The following is an 18,999-nucleotide window of genomic DNA, read 5'->3' on the forward strand; positions in this document are numbered from 1 at the left end:
CTCTGTAAGCCCCTGTGACACAGCAGTTTTACTAGCTTCACAGAAAACATGCGGACTGGACACATCTCCAGATATATAGACCTCACCTCCCCTCCCCACTAGGCCCTGCTTCTGCATATCCTTCAATGCTGTCATAGAGGATGCGGCTGACAATCTGGAGCTCCTACTGCCATCTGTTAAGTCTTCCTCCAATTTTCTTAGAGGTTGAACACTGCAACAGTTTCCGCAGAGTTACTCTTGCCCTTCAATGATTCAATGAAGTTTATGGATCCCAGTAGGGAGGCATCTAACAAACCTATCTGTCGTAACTGTTAGCAGAGCTGTTGTTCGGAGGAGCAAACCAGCTCTAAGGGATCCTACATTTCTTTCATCCTTTACCGGAGAGTTTAGTTCTCCTGGCCTTCTCATGTGGCAAACAAAATCCTGTATCCTTTCCCTCTCACCTACCGGACAGGGAATCCAACAATCTGGAGCCCATGGGCAAAAGAAGTTATTAATCAGGAAGTTTGGCCCTACAATCTCTTTAGTGCTGCCTGTATTTTGGCTACATGATGCAGTAACTTAGTATGCTAGACCATTTGAAAGAAGACTTTTCAGAAGTACTCAAACATGGACATGGTGCTTCGAGGAGTACAATAAATAAGGCTACTTGTTTTCCGTTTATATTGATTTTTACAGATGCGACATACAAACATTTATTTTCATGTCTGTATTTATTTTTAAATGTGTATAGAAACGGAAATTAGATTGCTTTTTTGAGTGAGTCTAAATGTTGTCAGTTATCACTGCTAGGCTATGCGGATTGACCGGTACGAAGGGTAAAATACTTTTAAGTAAAGAAGCTTAAACAGCAGTAGATAAACACAAATTTGATACTAAAATGTGCATGCTTATGTGTAAGTGTATTGATTTATCATCTGCAGGTGTTGATATCATTGAAACTGTCAGGCATTCCATTAGGAGTCAACATTTATCAGTTAAATAAATGTGGCAATGCAGTAGTTTTCATTTTTTTTCACAAAACCCCAAATAAATATGGATAAATTCAGATAAAACTAGCACAAAAAAATATGGAGAAATGCAGATAGAAATGTAGAAAATAAATGCCATATAACTCAGAGCGCTAATCCTAAACGCTGGCCTTGATACAGCAGATTGCGTAACGTGAGCAGTGGGCTTCCCTTTTTTCCTTGGCTCCTATCCATAAGCTTCTTGGGTGATGTCCAGGTCACTTTAGTGGACATGCCAATAGTTGACAGTGTTTTGGGGAATTTAGCAGACGTAGCACCTGGACACTTCGAAGATGGTACTGCAACAGCCAGATTACTGGGTCTTTAAAAAACCTCCGAAGGAATACATCCAGATATGAAAATTTCAAGGCTTCTCCAGGGGTTTTCAATTCAAGCAGTGTCAGATATCACAGATCCTGCAGCAATGGTAGAATCCTTTGGCAAGGCAAAACAGTAGCCAAGGAAAAGCATGAGTCTGATAGTCAGTGTAGGAAGCTGGCTCTGTATATGGTATAACACTAGGTGGTTATACCATGCACAGAGTCCAGAAATTCCCCAAAAGTGTACAGGGCTCAATGTAAAAACCCAAAGTGCTCTATTAGTGGTTGTGTGGGCGAGCAGCCTTAGGCCTAACAGAGGAGTGCAGCACCTTTATTGCACAAAATTGACCAATAATGGACACACGGCTAAAAAAAAAGTGATCCACACCAAAGGTAGAAAAATAAGCTTGCTTTGTACTTTATTTTAAGACCAAGATCTTTGCAATAAGGTAAGAACGTTTTTAATGAAACAAAAATTGACAAACAGTAATGCGGTTACACAGGTAAGTACACCACTTATACAGGTCTAGTCTTCTGGACCAAAGGTCGGCATGGGTCAGGTGAGTACCTAAACTGCACCACCAGTGGCACAGGGCCGGCTGGGTGCAGAGGTCAAAATCTGAGTTTGGCCCAATGTGCTTCAATGGAGACTGGGGGTGCTCGAAGCCACACTGTTTGCAGGTAAGTAGATTGGTTGCATGGACCAAGTCTTGTGTTTAGAACCGCCACAAAGAGGGGTGGGGGGCACAAAGTAGCCCCAAAATTATGCTGGGCGTCGAATGCAATCCTATGGATATTCTTCGTTTTGGAAACAGACTGCAGTTGTTGAACTGGAGGGTGCAGACAGAAAACCAGCAAAAGTACAAGTAAGTTGGGATGTTGGGGGGCACTGCAGGTGCAGCTGTACCTTTTTTAGATGTAGGATTTATTCTTACCCAGCTGGTTGCAGTAGGAGGGGCGGGTGGCCTTAAGGTTCACACTGCAGGTGCCATCGTGGGGGATCATGAGCGGTCGGCCAGTGCTGCATTCGAGGTCCGGATATCTGGGGAGACTTCACTGGACAGGTGCACCACTCACTGGGGCCGTATGTGTCGGGTGCAGAGTGGGTAGGAGACAAGGATCCATCTGGATCTGGGGTCCTTGTAATTTGATCCTTCTGGACAGGTCTGCTGTCCATGGGAGATTGGAGTATTTTACAAAGGCAGCAGTCCGTCCTCCCAGGTTTTTCAGAAGTCTTAAGCTGCAAGACCAGTCACCTTTTGGTTGCTGGCTCTTCAAAGCTGGAGACAGGCCGGTAGGGCTGGGGTCTAGGTAGTTGTCATCTTCAGGCTTCTCTGCAGGGTCAGCTTCAGGGATGTTGTCTTAAGTCATTTCAGGTCAGGGGGAGCCACCTAAATACTAAACTTAGGGGTGTTTTTAGTTTAGTAGCAGATAGGGCCAATCTGCACCTTATCTGGGGTGAAAAAAAATAATTAATTTTGCCATCCTCCTGTGGGAGGGGGCTTAGACCACGCCCTGATTGGAGGGGTCTCCCCATCTTAAAGATGGCAGGGACTGAAGGATGTGCTTCGCCTCCCCCACCTCAGGGGTGGAGTTGGCAGAGGAGGGCACACCTATTCTTCTAGGTTTTCCTGCAGTTTTTTCCACTCAAAGTGGGGGTGTAAACCAGGGGCTGCCATCTGCTGCTAGCAGCAGTGGTTGGAGGTCCCATTACAAACGTGACAAATCTTTGAAACCTTCCATTCGAGCACTATCCCATCCTGGGGGAGAAGGTATGACACCTCCGCCCAGAATGTGCATTGTTTCTGGTCGCAGAGGCTCTCCACCCGGGGGTCCAGAAACATGTCTGTGTGTGACAGGCTCCCTAAGGCCAGTCCGTGTCCACACCAGGGTCAATAGGTTTTCAGTGGGCTCATCTGAGTTGCCCTCTGAGTACATGGTGTAATAAATCTCACACTGGCATAAGTCTGGATTTATTATAAGGACTTGTTTGGTACCAAACACTCCTGGTTTCAGTGAGGCCATTGTGGTGCTGAGGAACTGGAGTTGTCTAGTTCCCAGCCCATGTACTCCTCATGGCATCCCTGGCACTTAAAATATTTAAGAATTGACTTAAGTATTGTAGGGGCATTATATACTCATGCAGATATGCCCTCACCTGTGGTATAGTGCACCCTGCCTTGGGGCTCTAAGGCTTGCTAGGGGGGGGGGTGACTTAGCTATATCTTCAGGTAGTGCTTGCTGGCATGGTACCCAGGCAGGTTGCCATGTCGACTTTCACCTCACAGGGGCATACAATCTGCAAGGGCAGTGGCATGGTCCTATTGATGGGGGTCTCGGGGAAGCCTCTTCAGCTCCCAGCCCCTAGGTACCCAGGGTACCACTAACTAGGGACTTAAAGGGGCCAGAAGTACCAATTGTGGGTATGTTTTAGGGAAAAAGCACTGGCACAGGGGACCATGTGCACTACAATTAAAACCACATCAAATTCAGGCAAACAGTGGGAATTAACCATGTCAAAAGAGGCGAGGCACTTTCTCACACACAGCAATTTGCCTCATCCTCCTCATTGTCATTTCCTGCACCACTTGGAAGTCCCCTTTATCTTTACTTTGAATGCGCATTTGTGCCCTGCGTGAGGCCAGATTTCCTTGCTTTTCCCAGCCTGGAAGGGCATAATGGCCCAATATTGGTGCTATTTCCATGATTTTCCTAGTTCCCAAGAAGGGCAGCAGTCTTCATCCGATCTTAGACTTCAGGCTCCTGAATATGTTCTTCGAAAAGAGAAATTCAATGTGATGTTCCTTGACTTGCAGAAAGCATATTTCATATACTGATCCTACAGGTGCAGAGGACGTTCCAGTAGGAAGCTGGCTCTCTATATAGTGCATTAAAACGAGGTACACTTTGCAGAGAGTGCAGGACACCCATATTGGTTTGCAGAGGAGCAAGTAACTAACCTAAATGTTCTCTTTTGTGGTAGTGTGGGCAAGCAGTTTAGGCTTATTAGAGGATGTTGAGCATTTATTGATCACACTAAATCAGTAAATGAAACACACACTCAAAGACCTGCAACACCACTTTATAAAAATAAAACCGATTTGTATGTGAATTTAGACACCAAGAACATCTTAATCGGGTAAGTACTTTGCAAGTTATCTCTTATTCAGTATAAAGAAAAACACTTGTAATTGTAGCTTTGAAGTGGTATTGTTATACTATGGGAAAGAAACGTATACAGCATATGGTCACTTGTCAGCGACTTACAGGTCTGTTCTTCAGCTAAGTATGGGGCAAGGTCCAAGGCAGCACCAATGGGATACCTTGGTCAGCTCTGGGGTGTCCAGATGCATAGGTGCTTTTCAGCATTGGGTGTCCAGTCTTAAGTCAGTGGGGAACAGTCCTGTTAAAAAGAAGCTGCATGTTGGGGGGGGGTAGGAGGTGGTCAGTCTGGCTGAACCCAAAGGGGAGCCCTGTTCTTGGGCACACAGACACCCATGGTCCACGGGGGGGGGGGGGGGGGGCTCGTGCAGTGAGGGTTTGTCACGGGGTGGCACTGCTGAAGACTCTCATGGTGCTCTGTTTCCTGCAGAAGGAGGCTGCAGGCAGATACTGGGGGACCAGTCTGGCCAAACCCAAGGATGGGCTCAGCTTTTGATAGTATCAGGACCTTGTTGACACTATCGCCTCACTCGGACTCTGGCTGTGGGGCTCAGGTGCGCTTTGAGGCATCAGGATCGGCAGTCAGAGACTCTCTCTGTGTCTTGGTGACCTAGTGTAGAGGGGAAGCAGGGCCACTCTCTGTGCTGCCTTTGTGGATTGATGTCCCTTAATGGTAGATCAGTCGGTCTTTGTGCTATTGTAGTCTGGATTGGACCACCAACAAGCCTTGGTTGCTGCAGCTGCTTCGATAGCCAAAGTGTTGGTGTCTCGAAATTTGGCAAGGAGACAGATTTGATCTCATGGAGCATGAAGACCTTCTCCTGTCATGCTGTTCCTTCGGTGGGCCCAATAGCCAGCAACACAGTGGACCGGGCAGATTGTTTTGGTGCCTGCAGATGTAGAAGATCAGCTTTTCTGCTCCAAGGAAGATCTCTTCTGGTTGTTGAGGGGCCAGGTACTCCTTCAAGGCTTTTGGGGAGGATTTCCAGCTCTTGGTGAAGTCGGTCCCAGCGATGGTCAAAGTGAAAGCACCCTGGCAGGGTTGTGTGCCAGTCTTTGGTGCAGGTCTTCATTTTTCGCTCTCTTTGCTCCTTCTTTCTTCCTTAGTTTCTAGTAGTCCAATAGATTTTCTGGTGTCAGGGGGCCACATAAACACTCAATTTAGGGGGTGTTTAACGAAGTGAGACTTAGCAGCCAATTGGCTACTTACTTCTGGGGTCACTTCCCCCCCTGGATGACCACTTCCTGTGGGGAGTGGGCATCACCCTGTCCCAGAGTTCCTAATTCCACCACAATCAAGATGGTGGAGTACTTTCTTTTGTGTTCACTTCAGCCTGCTTACCCTAGAAGTGTGCCCAGCCTGACAATGTAACACGCCTCCTGACTAATTACCCATCTGTCCTGCTGCCAAATGGGCATTAGGGGGGGGGGGCATCCTCAAGGTCTCAGGGAAGCCAGGCTTGCAGCCTCCGGCCTTGATATGCTTATTTACTAGCCTTCCCCACTGGAGGAGGTGTAAACACCTCCTGCCAGAGCAGGCATTGTTCCTGAACTCAGAGTGGAGCGCTCACCTCCTAGAGGGTCAGAACCTCATCTGTGGTAGCAGGCTGGACAAGATCAGTCAGCCAGCTCACTAGATGACTAGTAGGGTTTGTGGGGGTACCTATGTATCCGTGAAGCCATTATGTAGCTGGGTTACTCGTTTTGACCAGTGCACAGTAAATACCTTAAGATGGCTTCCCTGTTCACTTACATCATCAATCGGACAACACCGGGGTAGATCTGCTCATGCAGAGATTTCCTCACATAAAATATAATTCACCCTGCCTTAGGGCTCAAAAGCCTGCTGTATGGGTGACTTACTCATATTAATTGCAGTGACTTTCGCATGGCACACAGGAATGTACCCGGTCATATTTTCACTCATGGTTTGCACCCTATCTAGCTGCCTGCAATGGCAGTTTGTGTGTGGGTCCCTTAGGGTGGCATAACATATGCTGCAGCCCTTAGGGACCCTCTTTAGTACCCATGCCCTAGGTACCAGGGGTACCATTTACTATGGACTTTCAGGGGTGCTAAAGTCCTTTGCTAGTTGTGTTCAAATTAGTCTTCATCCTATTTTAAGGAAAGAGCACTGGCACGGAGTTCTGGTTAGCAGGCTTCAGTTCACTGTCAGAGTTCAAACCCAGCATCTAGTAGATAAAAGGGGGTCAAAATGCGGGGGTTACTGCAACAGAGACCCAGTTTCCTACAGTACCTACATTTTGTGTGAGTCAGCTCCTTACCAGTTTGTGGTACTTTTGTTTGGACTGAGATCAGCACCTCAAGTCTTCACAGAGGTGATGGCATGGGTTGTGGCTCATCTCAGGAGGAATTGCTGTAGTCTCGTACCTGGATGACTCGTTTCTCTCAGTTGGGTTGTCATAGATTGTGTCGCACCACTTGCAGAACACATCATCCCTGCTGTTTGAGTTGGAATTTTCCTTTGACAAGCCCAAATCTCTCTTGGGGGCCCATTACTGCCTCCTGTTCATAAGGGTAGTACTGGACTCAAACTCTCTCTGATCATTCTCTCCTCCGAAGGTCCAGGAAATTCAGTTTTGATTACGATGTTTCAGGAGTGGTCTCTGATTCCATTCCTGATGGTTCTACACCTGCTTAGTCTACTGGCTTCCTGGTCATGTATACATGCTGGCCCTCGGGGGGGGGGGGTCCTTTCCAGTGATGCCAGCTCAGGGTAAGCCTGTTAGACATAATTTTGGCTTCCCAGGCCACAGTGGCGTGCCTAACTTGGTGGAGGTGCACCTGTGTCGGGGAATGTAAGGACAACCTCCACCAGACATGGCCGTGGGGACTGATGCATCCACTCTTGGCTAGGGTGCTTATCAGGAGCAGCTGTAGATAGGAAGCTTTAGTCTCCAGAATAGCAAGTATTGCACATCAGCCTGCTTTAATTGATTGCGATTTGGTTGTGCTCAAGGCCTTTACTTCCCGCTCAGTCAGTCCACATCGTGACAGACAATATGAAAGCAATGTGGTATGTCAATAAGCAGACTGGATTGGGGGTCTTGCCTTCTCTGTTGAGAAACTCTGGGTCTGTGTCCTCCAGCATGGCATTTGGGTTGTCGCAAATGGGCTGGGTGTCTGAACACCAGGGCGGACAGCCTGATTTGACGATCACCAGTGACGTCTGCGCCTTGAGGGGGTTAAACACTTCTTTGCCCTGTGGTGTATTCCTCAGCTGGTCCTATTTGCTGCTGAAAAGAAGTTAATACTCTTTAGGAATTCTAGTCATTGGCTTACCCTTGTGGATGAAAGAAAAGCTCCCTTGCCATTGAGCTGACCATGCTAAGATTGCTTCCTTCCCCTGAATGTTTTCTGCCTGGTCCCCTCTCAGCCAGAATGAAAAGCTGTATTAATTCAGACGAGGTTCCTTGCTTCTATGTACTGTCTAGGGTGGGTATTGTTTATGAGTGCACCCATCTTACTCCTTTGAAAGACGGTCCCATAATGCAGTTTTTCTGACATTTACCCAACTGTGGGTGAACTGGACAAGGACAGCAATGATACACAATGTTCTTCTCACTGCCTAATGAGGTCAGGAGTCTAGAAGGGGATTCGTAGGATATGGATATCTTCTTCCTGGCAACAGGGCATATTGAAACTGCTTAAGGTTGTACTCTGGAGCACAGTTGCTGGTAAAAGCCTTTACTTTGCCCTAACTGTGGTGGCTGTTTGCTACCAATCCACACAATACCTGGTAACTTTGTGTCGCTATAATCCATCTTATAGTACCTGTGCAGTTATTTTTATAGGTATTATTATGATAGCCTGACACCTGTCTTTCAGGTACCGACGGTGGAAGCTTGGTGATGACATAGACCTGATCGTTCGCTGTGAGCACGACGGTGTGATGACTGGAGCCAATGGTGAAGTGTCATTTATCAACATCAAGACGCTGAACGAGTGGGACTCCAGGGTTGGTGTCTATTTAGAGGCCACTCTGATGTTGGTATCAGACAGCCTTCTGCCTGTCTCTGTACTCAGTCCCATTATGCCCTCCTCTTGGTCATAAGACCTATGGCTGCCATTTGCATTGCCCGTTTTATGAAGTTAGGATATGTTTTAACTTTTGCTCACTAAAAACAAACCTTGATCTGTACTTCCTCACACCTCCATCATTACACTCTGGTGTCATGCTCCCCAAGTTGTGCCCTTTCCCTAAACTCCCACCTTTCTGAATTTGACCTTCTGGCTTAAGGGCCTAACTTTGTCTTAACTGTGGTCTAACACCTCACCAGCACTTGTGTGTTCCAATTGTGCCTCAAAGTTTCTAACAAGGTGCCTTTTGTGTGACTTTTTCAGCACTGCAATGGGGTTGATTGGCGTCAGAAACTGGACTCCCAGAGGGGAGCCGTGATCGCCACTGAGCTGAAAAACAACAGCTACAAACTAGCTCGCTGGACTTGCTGTGCCCTCCTGGCAGGATCCGAGTACCTGAAATTGGGGTAAGGTTCTTGAGAAGAAAGGTACTTGGTACTAGAAATGGTAATGTTCTGGAGATGGTATGGAGTATCTGAAACTGTATTAAAGCTGTGGGCTTCCAGGGCAGAGGTCAGATAGGGCTTATCTAACGTGTTCCTATGTGGGTTAGGGTGATCCAGAGGAGGGAGACAAAATGGGGGGGTTTAGGAGCATCTGTGACGCTCTTCAGGCACTGCTACTACCTTTTCTTACTTGTTGTGCTGGTCAAAGCATCAGCTTGTTCTTTAGATGTGTAGGTCTGTAAGATCTGGTCATCATAGCTGTCACTCATGCATGGTTCTGGAAATCACTGGGGCCTCCCCCCCCCCCCCCCCCCCCCCCTCTCTATCATGGTCCTTTATTGACATACTCTCCCTCTTTCCCATGCCTCTTCTTTATTCTAGCTATGTTTCCCGCTATCACACGAAGGATTCCTCACGACATGTCGTCCTGGGCACACAGCAGTTTAAACCCAATGAGTTTGCCAGCCAAATTAACCTGTGCATGGAGAACACCTGGGGCATCCTGCGCTGTGTGATTGATGTTTGCATGAAGCTGGACGAGGGGAAATACCTTATCCTGAAGGACCCCAACAAGGTAACTAATGGCACGAATGTGTAGGTGCTCTATCGCATGATAGCAGTGGTGCCTCATCCAGTGAGATCCTCAATACGTTTAAGCAGACTCTTTTGATCCATCAGTTGGAAGTCTTGGTGAAACGGCCCCATTCTAGACCTTTAGGCTCTTGCCCTCTCCGTTACCAGGTAGAGGGCAGATGGTGCTTGAATGATTGTGACGGCCCCTGTGTGGCCTTTCAGGTCAATTCACAGATCTTCTTTGGTACATACTCTCAAGACAGCAGGATTTCGGCTCCCTGAGCAGACGTGTGAGGCAAGGGCCCAAAACGTAGTGAGGCGACATCAAAATGATGTCACCTCAATACGTTTTGGGCCCTTGCCTGTCACGGATACTTGGGCCTCCCACACGAGAGAGACACCGTTTTTATCGGGACACCCGGGGGAACGCTGGGTGGTAGGAAATTTGTGTCCGCCTGGTGATGCCACAACTTTCCCACACAAAAATTTGTGAAAAAAGTGATTTTTATCAGCTAAAATTGAGGTTTGCAGGGGATTCTGGGTAAGGAAACGTTGGGGGATCCACGCAAGCCATACCTCCCTGGACTCCCCCGGGTGTCAAAATTGTTTAAAAAAATGTGTGGGTTTGGTAGGTTTCCCTAGATGGCCGCCAAGCCCGGGGCCGAAAAGTCATGAGACTCTTTCCCCCCCCCCCCCCCACCCCCCCTGCAAAACCAGGTTGTGTTGTGCTAGGTAATTTTGTTTTGGGCCCTTGCCTGTCGCGGGCACTACGCCTACCCACGCACGTGAGGTACCATTTTTCTCGGAAGACTTTGGGGTGGGTGGAATTTTGTGGACCCACACAGATTCCAGAACTTTCCACCACAGAAATGTGAGGAAAATGTTTTTTTGGGACACATTTTTAGGTTTGCAAGGGATTCTGGGTAACAGAACCTGGTGAGAGCCAGTCAAGTCACCCTATCCTGGATTCCCCTGGGTGTCTAGTTTTCCAAACTGTATAGGTTTGCTAGGTTTCCCTAGGGTGCCGGCAGAGCGACTGCCGGCACCCAGAGAGGCAGAAAGACTGTGGCTATTTTTTTGTGGGGTTGGGGCATTGGTATGACCATTTTGGGCAGCCCCCACGCATAAAAAAGCCTGTGTACTCGCTGGCGCCTGGTGGGCTTTCTGCCTTCCCCCCCCCCCCCCCCCCCCGGGTGGCAGACCAGGGGCCACAGCCACCATCTGCCCTCCTGGAGGGCAGAGACTGGAATTTCTCTGGGGGTGGGGTGGGGGTATTGTCATGCCCATTTTGGGCAGCCCCTACCCCAATAAAACAAAAAAATCCATGGTTTCTAGTGGGCTTTCTGTGCCTACTGGGGGGCCCAGATTGGGGGCTACAGCTCCCATCTACATCCCGGGGGGCAGAAAGACTGTCATTTTTGTTGGGGGGGGGGGGGGGGGGGCGGCACTGGCGTGCCCGTTTCGGGCAGCCCACACCCTAAAAACAATTGCGCAATAAAATCCATGGTTGATAGTGGGCTTTCTGCCCCTCTGGTGGGGGTGGGGCAGATTGGGGGCTACTGCGGCCGAAAGGCTGTAATGGTGGTGGGGGGGACAGGTTGGGGGCTACTGCCCCATCTTCCCCCCCAGGGGCGTGGCAGGCTGTAATGGTGGTGGGGGCACTGGCGTGCCTGTTTCAGTCAGCCACCACCCTAAAAAAAATTGCGTGAAATAATCCCTGGCGTCAAGTGGGCTTTCCGCCCCCCGAAGGGGCAGATTAGGGGCCAATGCCCCATCTGCCCCCCAGGGGGACAGAAAGACTGTAGTGATTGCAGGAGGGGGTGGGGGCATGGGCATGCCCACTTTGGGCAGCCCCCACCCTTATTTTTATTTTTTAGGTCGAGGACTATCCGGTCTGCCGAAGGCAGAACCGGAAGTCGGAGATTTAATGTATCAGAGAGTGGCTCCTTAGCCCGCCTCTCTTTTTTGCCTCTCCTCCATTGGCTGGCTTCCTAAACAGAGGCCAGCCATTGGAGGAGAGAGCCGTCCCTCCAAATAGGCTCCGTCTTTTTCAGATTCGGGGGCGTGTTCCTTGCTGTTCTTTCCACTTTTTAGCCACACCCTTTTAGAACAGCAGGAACACGCCCTCGAATCCGAAAAAGTTTCGGAGCTTCCATCCGCCATTTTTTTGCTGTCGTTTGGCCGCGCCAGAGCAAAGCGATTATCGGTGTCAGGGCTCGCGCAGCGTCACATTTAAGTACAGCCAGCTTGTAAAAATAACTAGCCCGGTGGGCTTGGTAGGATCGGGTTAGGTACGTATGACTACCAGCGCAGGCGCCTCTCTGCTCCCGAGGGGTTTCTAGGCACATAGAGCCTCTGTGTACCCCAATGCGTAGTTACTGCTGAGAATCCAGCAGCGCTCCTCTGAAGTTCACCAGGGCTGCCTCGGCCTGCCAGGGGTGGAGAGGGCCCGCGTCACACCGTGGCCGACAGCAGGGTCTAATCTAGCCCTGCGAAGATCAGCACAAGGCGCCCCGACCTACCTTCCAAGCGGTGCAGGTGAAGTGCCGTGTCTTGTCGGCCAAGGTCGGCGCATGACCCGCTTCGCGGGTTTCACAAGACGTGAGTGAGGAACAGTCTGTGTGACCTGAACTGGATGAGAACGCTCAGACCCCAACGGATCAGGGGAGTTCAGGGCTCTTCAGCTGTGTGTGTGACCCTGGGCACACGGAGAGCTGTGCGTGTTTGTGCCTGTGAGTTTGTGGTCTGTGTGTGTGAAAGTGTGAGGTTGTGCGTGCACAGATTCCTGCCGGTGTGTGATACATACGAGATTGCTTGCACCCATCTCTTTGAGTGGTCGTCCATCTCCCTGCCTGTCGATGTGTGTCTGCTTGTGTGTTGTTTGACTGTGTGTGCTGCTTAAGAGAGAGCGCGATAGTGTGTGCGTGTCCGTGTGTGTGTGTGGCACTTGGCCCTTTCTCCAAGACGGCGCTTGACTGTGTGTGACCCTGGGCACACGGAGAGAGAGCCCTGTAGCAAGGAGAACGGGGGTCTGTGCAGCCTTAAGTATTCTGTCCTACATTACCTTTCAAACGACGTGCGTGTTCATCTGACGTCACTAGCGTTGGGCGCGAGTGTGTGTGCCTGCACTGTGTGTGCTTCTGTGGCCAGCTCTCACCGTTATCAAAACGCTGCCAGCACTTCCTCGCACCCCTCAAACCCTGCTGTCGGCAGACACCAATCTTTCACAAAAGGCAGTTTCCAAACTGACACATTATCATGTGCACTTTTAAAGAATGGAAATAGATGAAGTCACTTTTAACGAAATATGTCGACAAGCATTCCGCATTAACAATGCATTTATTCTATTACAAAATAAATGGCAGGTCACAAAACGTGTGCTATCAGACAATTGTGGCCTAATCCTCACTGGCAGGATAAACTTTATTTTTAGCGCTTAGATTCATGCTTCATTGCTTAAGCACTGTAAATAACCGATGATGCTGTTACAGTTTTGTTGGTACTCAATTTCCCAACCTCCGGCATGGAAGAGAAGTGCTTGCACCTTAACTCCAAACTCCGTGCCTCGTTTGGGTGAGGGCCGCCCTTATTTTCCCATTTAAAGCACCGCCTGTGTGGGTGAGGATTTGTGTATTTTGAGCTGTGCGTGTTTGTGCCTGTGAGTTTGTGGTCTGTGTGTGTGAGGTTGTGCGTGCACAGATTCCTGCCGGTGTGTGATGCATACGTGATTGCTTGCACCCATCTCTTTGAGTGGTCGTCCATCTCCCTGCCTGTCGATGTGTGTCTGCTTGTGTGTTGTTTGACTGTGTGTGCTGCTTAAGAGAGAGCGCGATAGTGTGTGCGTGGCACTTGGCCCTTTCTCCAAGACGGCGCTTGAAGTGCACAACCCGCGTCATGTCTCCCTTGTCCTGCCCCCCGATGCCCACACCGGCCTCAGTACATTCCATCTCTGCCTCTTCCGAGACATGGGCACAGCTGTCACCAGACTCACTAGAAGGAAGGTCTTGCTGTAATAGAGGCGTGGGTGTCCTCGCTGAGGGTTCACGTCACTGAAAGGGGGCGGAGCAAGTTGGAAGAACCCAAAGCTGGGTGCTTTAGAAATGTGTTGATAGAAAATCCCACCCAGGGAGCCGGAGAGCGAAGATCTGAAGCCTTTGACAGGGCTATGTTTTAAAGTCTGTCATTAGTCAAGATCTATTGGTTTTACGAAAATTATATGCAAAATATTCTTACTTATGAGCAGTGGTAAAGTATGGGAACTGTGATGCTGCGTGCAATGGGGGCGGGGTCAGTGAGCGTGGCGGCGGGATCCACGGTGTGGTTTTTAGGTCGAGGGACCATCTGGTCTGCCGAAGGCAGAACCGGAAGTCCGGAGATCTTATGTTTCTGAGAGTGGCTTATTAGCCCGCCTCTCTTTTTGGTTCTCCTCCATTGGCTGGCTTCCTAAACGGAGGCCAGCCATTGGAAGAGAGAGCCGTCCCTCCAAATAGGCTCCGTCTTTTTCAGATTCGGGGGCGTGTTCCGTGCTGTTCTTTCCACTTTTTAGCCACGCCCTTTTTCGAACAGCAGGAACACGCCCCCGAATCCGAAAATTTCGAAGCTTCCATCCGCCATTTTTTGGCTGTCGTCTGGCCGTGAGGATCCATCCGTCCGGCGCCGTGTTGTTGTGCTGGTGGCGGCGCTGCCGGGGCAGGCTCCAGTTCGACGAGCAGGGATCCGCACCGTGCTTTGGACGCCTTTCCCCCTTGTGCCTCCGGAGCTGGCATTTCCCCGGACTCGCAGTGATCCCGCCGGAGAGATGGTGTTGGTTACAGACTCCCACGCTGGCTCCTGCGTGGTGTAAGCTATATCTAATGTGAACTTGTTTTTCATATAGCGCTCCATACTGCTTTATTACCGTTTGAGCGCTGTAAATAATGGAGTGCTATTACCCAATGCATTTGTTCTCCTATTTACCAAACTAAGACGGATGGGTGGTCCTTGATGTGGCTGGAACTTGTGACCCAAAGAAACTAGTGTTTTAGCAGCGAACTTAACCCAGTGTGCCATCCATGTTATGTTGGCAGCGTGTCCGTTTCGAGCGAGTAAATCAATGTAGTTTTAAAAATAACTTACACCGATATCTTCTTTTCCAAGATTGCCCTTCAGTTTAATTGGAGTGCGGACATTTAAACTTTCAGAATCGTTGTGTCATTTATCAGGCTTGTATTTTTGATTCGTATTGCTCTAAAACCTAAATCAATGGTATTCAAGAGCTCAGCTATCATACTGACGTATGCCATTCCAGCTCCTCTCTGCTGACCACATTTCTTTTACTTTTTATTATTTTCGTTTATGATACTTCAGTTTTTAGCGAAAATCCAATCGTAGGCCATTGCTCGACTTTTCTCCTCTCTTGCAAATGGATACCAGCTCTTGCAGGTCTGTACATTTTAGAATTTTTAGGTGTCCTTCTAAATTTGAACAATCCTCTCCACCTGGCTCGAAATGTGCTTACTGTATGTCATCTATTTACTTCTGTGCCAGGCTTTTCGAAATGTGCAGGGCTGTCCCGCAGTTTGAACTCACTGTGTTAATTCTTTCTAATAACTCCTTACTTGTTGCTTTAAATACCAATCCTCTCCACCTGGCTCGAAATGTGAAGCTTAAAGTGTCAGAAACACAAAGTATCCAAGGTTCATGCCTGCTGCCCTAAACTGCTCCAGCGTGAATGTGCAAACTTAACTTGCACAAACACTTCACACGAAAACAAGCAAAAGTTATACTCCCACCGGAGCCAAGTTCAGCAGCGTGTGTGCTCCTCATCACGGGATCAGAACTCTGCAACATCTCACTAACTCACTTTCACTGTCTCTTTCACTACCTCTCTCTATCTCACTACATCACAACACCACTCTGCTTACATCTCACTACCTCACAACATCCCTCTCCCTCACTACATCACTGTTTCACTACCTCACTCTTTCTCACTACATAACTCTCTCTACCTCACTACTCCACTCTATCTCACTACCCCACAACTTCTCTCTCTCAAAACATCACTACCTCACTCTCTAGCTCACAACTTCACTCTCTATCTCACTACCTCACTCTTTCTATCTCACTAACTCACTTTCACTCTCTCTTTCACTACCTCTCTCTAGCTCACTACATCACATCACTCTATGCTTATATATCACTCTCTCACTACCTCACTCTCTCACTACCTCACTCTCTCACTACCTCACTCTCTCACTACCTCACTCTCTCACTACCTCACTCTCTATCTCACTACCTCACTCTCTCTCACTACCTCACTCTCTATTTAAATACCTCACTCTCTCTCTCTATCTCACTACCTCACTCTCTCACTACCTCACTCTCTCACTACCTCACTCTCTCACTACCTCACTCTCTATCTACCTCACTCTCTATCTCACTACCTCACTATCTACCTCACTCTCTATCTCACTACCTCACTCTCTAACTACCTCACTCTCTCTCACTACCTCACTCTCTATTTAAATACCTCACTCTCTATCTCACTACCTCACTCTCTCTCTGCTAATGCGATAGGTATCACATATGCAAAAAAAAGCTAATGCCAATAGAAATGACAATGCCATTTAGTTAGGGATACAAAAAAAATAAAAAAAATGAGCAATACCAATAGCTCTACCTATAATATTGCCGAGACCATTGCATTGTAAATGCTTGTTTTAATTTCCCTGGTGTCTAGTGGGCTTTTTGCAAAAAGACTAAAGTATGCCAAAATAAATTGGGGGAGCAAAGGCCCTTGCCCAAGGGGCCACTCCCCCCTCCCTGGTGTCTAGTGGGTGGATCCCTGCTTGGGGATCGCCCTCCTGTGGCGATCCCCAAGCAGGGATCCACTGGAGAGGGGTACCATTGGAAAGGGGAGATTTTCCCCTTTAATCTTGGCTCATTTCAGTTTCGGCTTCACTGAAGCGACGTCCGCGCCGATCGTCATTTCAGGGAAACCGGGGGGGGGGGTGGGGGGCCTTGGTAAGCTCTTCCATTGCGATGTTTCATGACGAGCTGGACTCGTCATGAGCACACGAGCACTGTGTGCCATGACATGCCATGAGTCCAGCTCGTCATGAGCATGCAAGGGGTAAATAATACTTTTATCAGACCGCTACTAGACCTCATTAGAAACCCTCTGATGGGGGTTCTAGTGATTAGCTGATAACACAAGGAGCCATCTTCAAGTTTATCGCTCTCAGGAGGATTTAGGTTACCTGATAAAATACCTGAACAATGGTGAGGTTCTGACAAAAAAAAGAGCTGGCTATAGAGGAAGAAATACTTTATTTTGGTTGCCACGAACCATCTAAGTATGCATGCAATAATATACATCTTTATAAATAAGCAAAAAATGGCACATGCCCGAATCATTTTATATTTTTTATGAATACACATTTCATTCATTTGAGTAATCAATCAATACATAAACAGCTTATGGTTGAGTTCAAATGAGCAATTAATCAAAGATTTAAAACCGCAAGAAATCTTACAAGCATTGTAATTGTACATTAATTTGTAGTGCAAAGATTGCATTTATATTTGGCACAGAACATGTATCAGCATACTATTTCTTTCAAAAATGTTCTGCACCTGTACCAAACAGCCTGTAAGAATTTGCTGATAGCAAAGACAATAACCGGAGATATGTAACTTTTTAGGATTCTATGGGCTACTAGATATCTTGTCAAGCCAAGGACCAACATATTGGATGAATCAATTTACAGCGAGACCCAAGGTATTCTAAACAGAAAAATATTAAATGTGACTCGCGGTCCAAACCACATGCTGGACAAAGGCTTGTGACCAGATCCTTATTCCATTTGTTGGTAAAATATCTCAATGGTAGAATAACTTAACGAACATACAGGCTTTTGGCTAAGGGCAGAGATATTGAGTCTAAAAATGTCTCTAAGAGCGGGACCAATTTAAAATCAAGGTACACATTAGTCAATGATCATTTTCTTATGTAACGTTCATGTATATGTGCCCTGTAGCAAGTTTTCAAGTTCATGTCGACTCAATATCTAGCATTTGGCGCTTCCCAGAACTCGTTAAGATCCAGCCTCTTGAATCAATTTGACACACATTTAAGCCAGGGGGGAACTTATTTTGAGCCGATTATATTTAACAAATATTTGAGCGCATCTCTGTAATCACTTAACTCTGTTGTAGACTAGAGACAAACCTAATACATTAGGGTTTTAGATGCTGCCAGGTCATTAATTCTCTTCAGTCCTAAATCAAAATATAGTAGAGTTAAAGGGGTGCTCATTGGGACAGAAACTAGCTTTCTTACTAATTTATTTTCAGCAATAGATAAAGGATAGACATCTGTATAGCCCCAGATGTCCGCACCATAAAGCACCGCACTCTGTGCTCTTTCGCACGATAAACCTCTAGGGCTGGTGAAACCGGGCATGAGTTTATTTGCTTATGTAATCTATTTATAGTATTTATTCTGTTCGAGGCATGTGGGCTGCTGAATTCATATCTGTGCATAGATCGCCGCCTCCCCAAGTATCAGATCCTGTGTCATCACCCCACCAACTGGGCCTCAGATGCAGGTACCATCCAACCTCCATATAGTCCATTCCCCAGACTCTAGAATTCCATCCAGAGCCTCTATTTTTTTTTAATTTACGAGGACAACCTCTGGATTCATAAGGATTTTAGCTTTTTGACGAGGATTAATAACTGGCACACAGTTCTTGTCTAAAGTCTCAGAATTACCAGGTAAGTGTAACATATTGGCACCCTTGTAGACCGGTCCCTTAAATGATTAAATTTATTTTTCCCTCCAACTTCGGCCACCTCACTGATCTTGAATTCATTTTGTAAAAGGCCTCACAGCGTCTGAGTCTTGAGTGAAAGGAGTGACGTTGGAAAGTTTGGATTTTGGACTCTGGTTTTGTTGACTGGCTGCGTTATAATGTTCAAGTGATGCTCTATAAGTGTGTTGTGGATTAGGTCTTCGGGGGTGATTGTCCAAGAGGTTGGATGGTGCTCCTGGCAGTGATGTTTGAGTAGTAACACTGGAGTGCTCTGTTCATGTGTGTCCACTGTGATAGCCAGTAAGAGGGAGATCAGTTTTGCTGCTCCACCCACGTTTCTGGTGTTTTCTTTAGATCCAAAATCTACAGTAGGTGGCGACTACGTCTCTTAGAATACAATGTAGAAATGCCTTCAAATGTCATAATATGTGGAAATAAAAGAAAAAAATGCATGTGTAAGAAATTATTTTACTCAGGAAAACTTTGCTTCTTCTTTTCAGCAAGTAATCAGAATCTACAGCTTGCCAGAGGGCACCTTCAGCTCAGATGAGGAAGATGATGATGATGAGGAGGAGGAGGAAGAAGCAGAAGG

At 47.6% G+C, this 18,999-nt stretch overlaps 1 protein-coding gene across 2 annotated transcripts in view; it reads left to right on the forward strand.

The window, feature by feature from the left end:
• Positions 1–18,999, forward strand: part of EIF3D (eukaryotic translation initiation factor 3 subunit D) — a 95,697-nt gene that overhangs the window by 69,467 nt on the left and 7,231 nt on the right. For both annotated transcript variants that reach the window (XM_085601412.1, XM_085601413.1), the window contains exons 12-15: positions 8,342–8,471; positions 8,858–9,000; positions 9,421–9,613; positions 18,908–18,998. In XM_085601412.1, the coding sequence (XP_085457538.1) occupies positions 8,342–8,471; positions 8,858–9,000; positions 9,421–9,613; positions 18,908–18,998 (557 nt within the window). The remainder of the gene's footprint in view (positions 1–8,341; positions 8,472–8,857; positions 9,001–9,420; positions 9,614–18,907; position 18,999) is intronic.

The sequence above is a fragment of the Triturus cristatus genome, chromosome 4_2, assembly GCF_964204655.1.
Source record: "Triturus cristatus chromosome 4_2, aTriCri1.1, whole genome shotgun sequence".
Taxonomy (NCBI): Eukaryota; Metazoa; Chordata; class Amphibia; order Caudata; family Salamandridae; genus Triturus; species Triturus cristatus.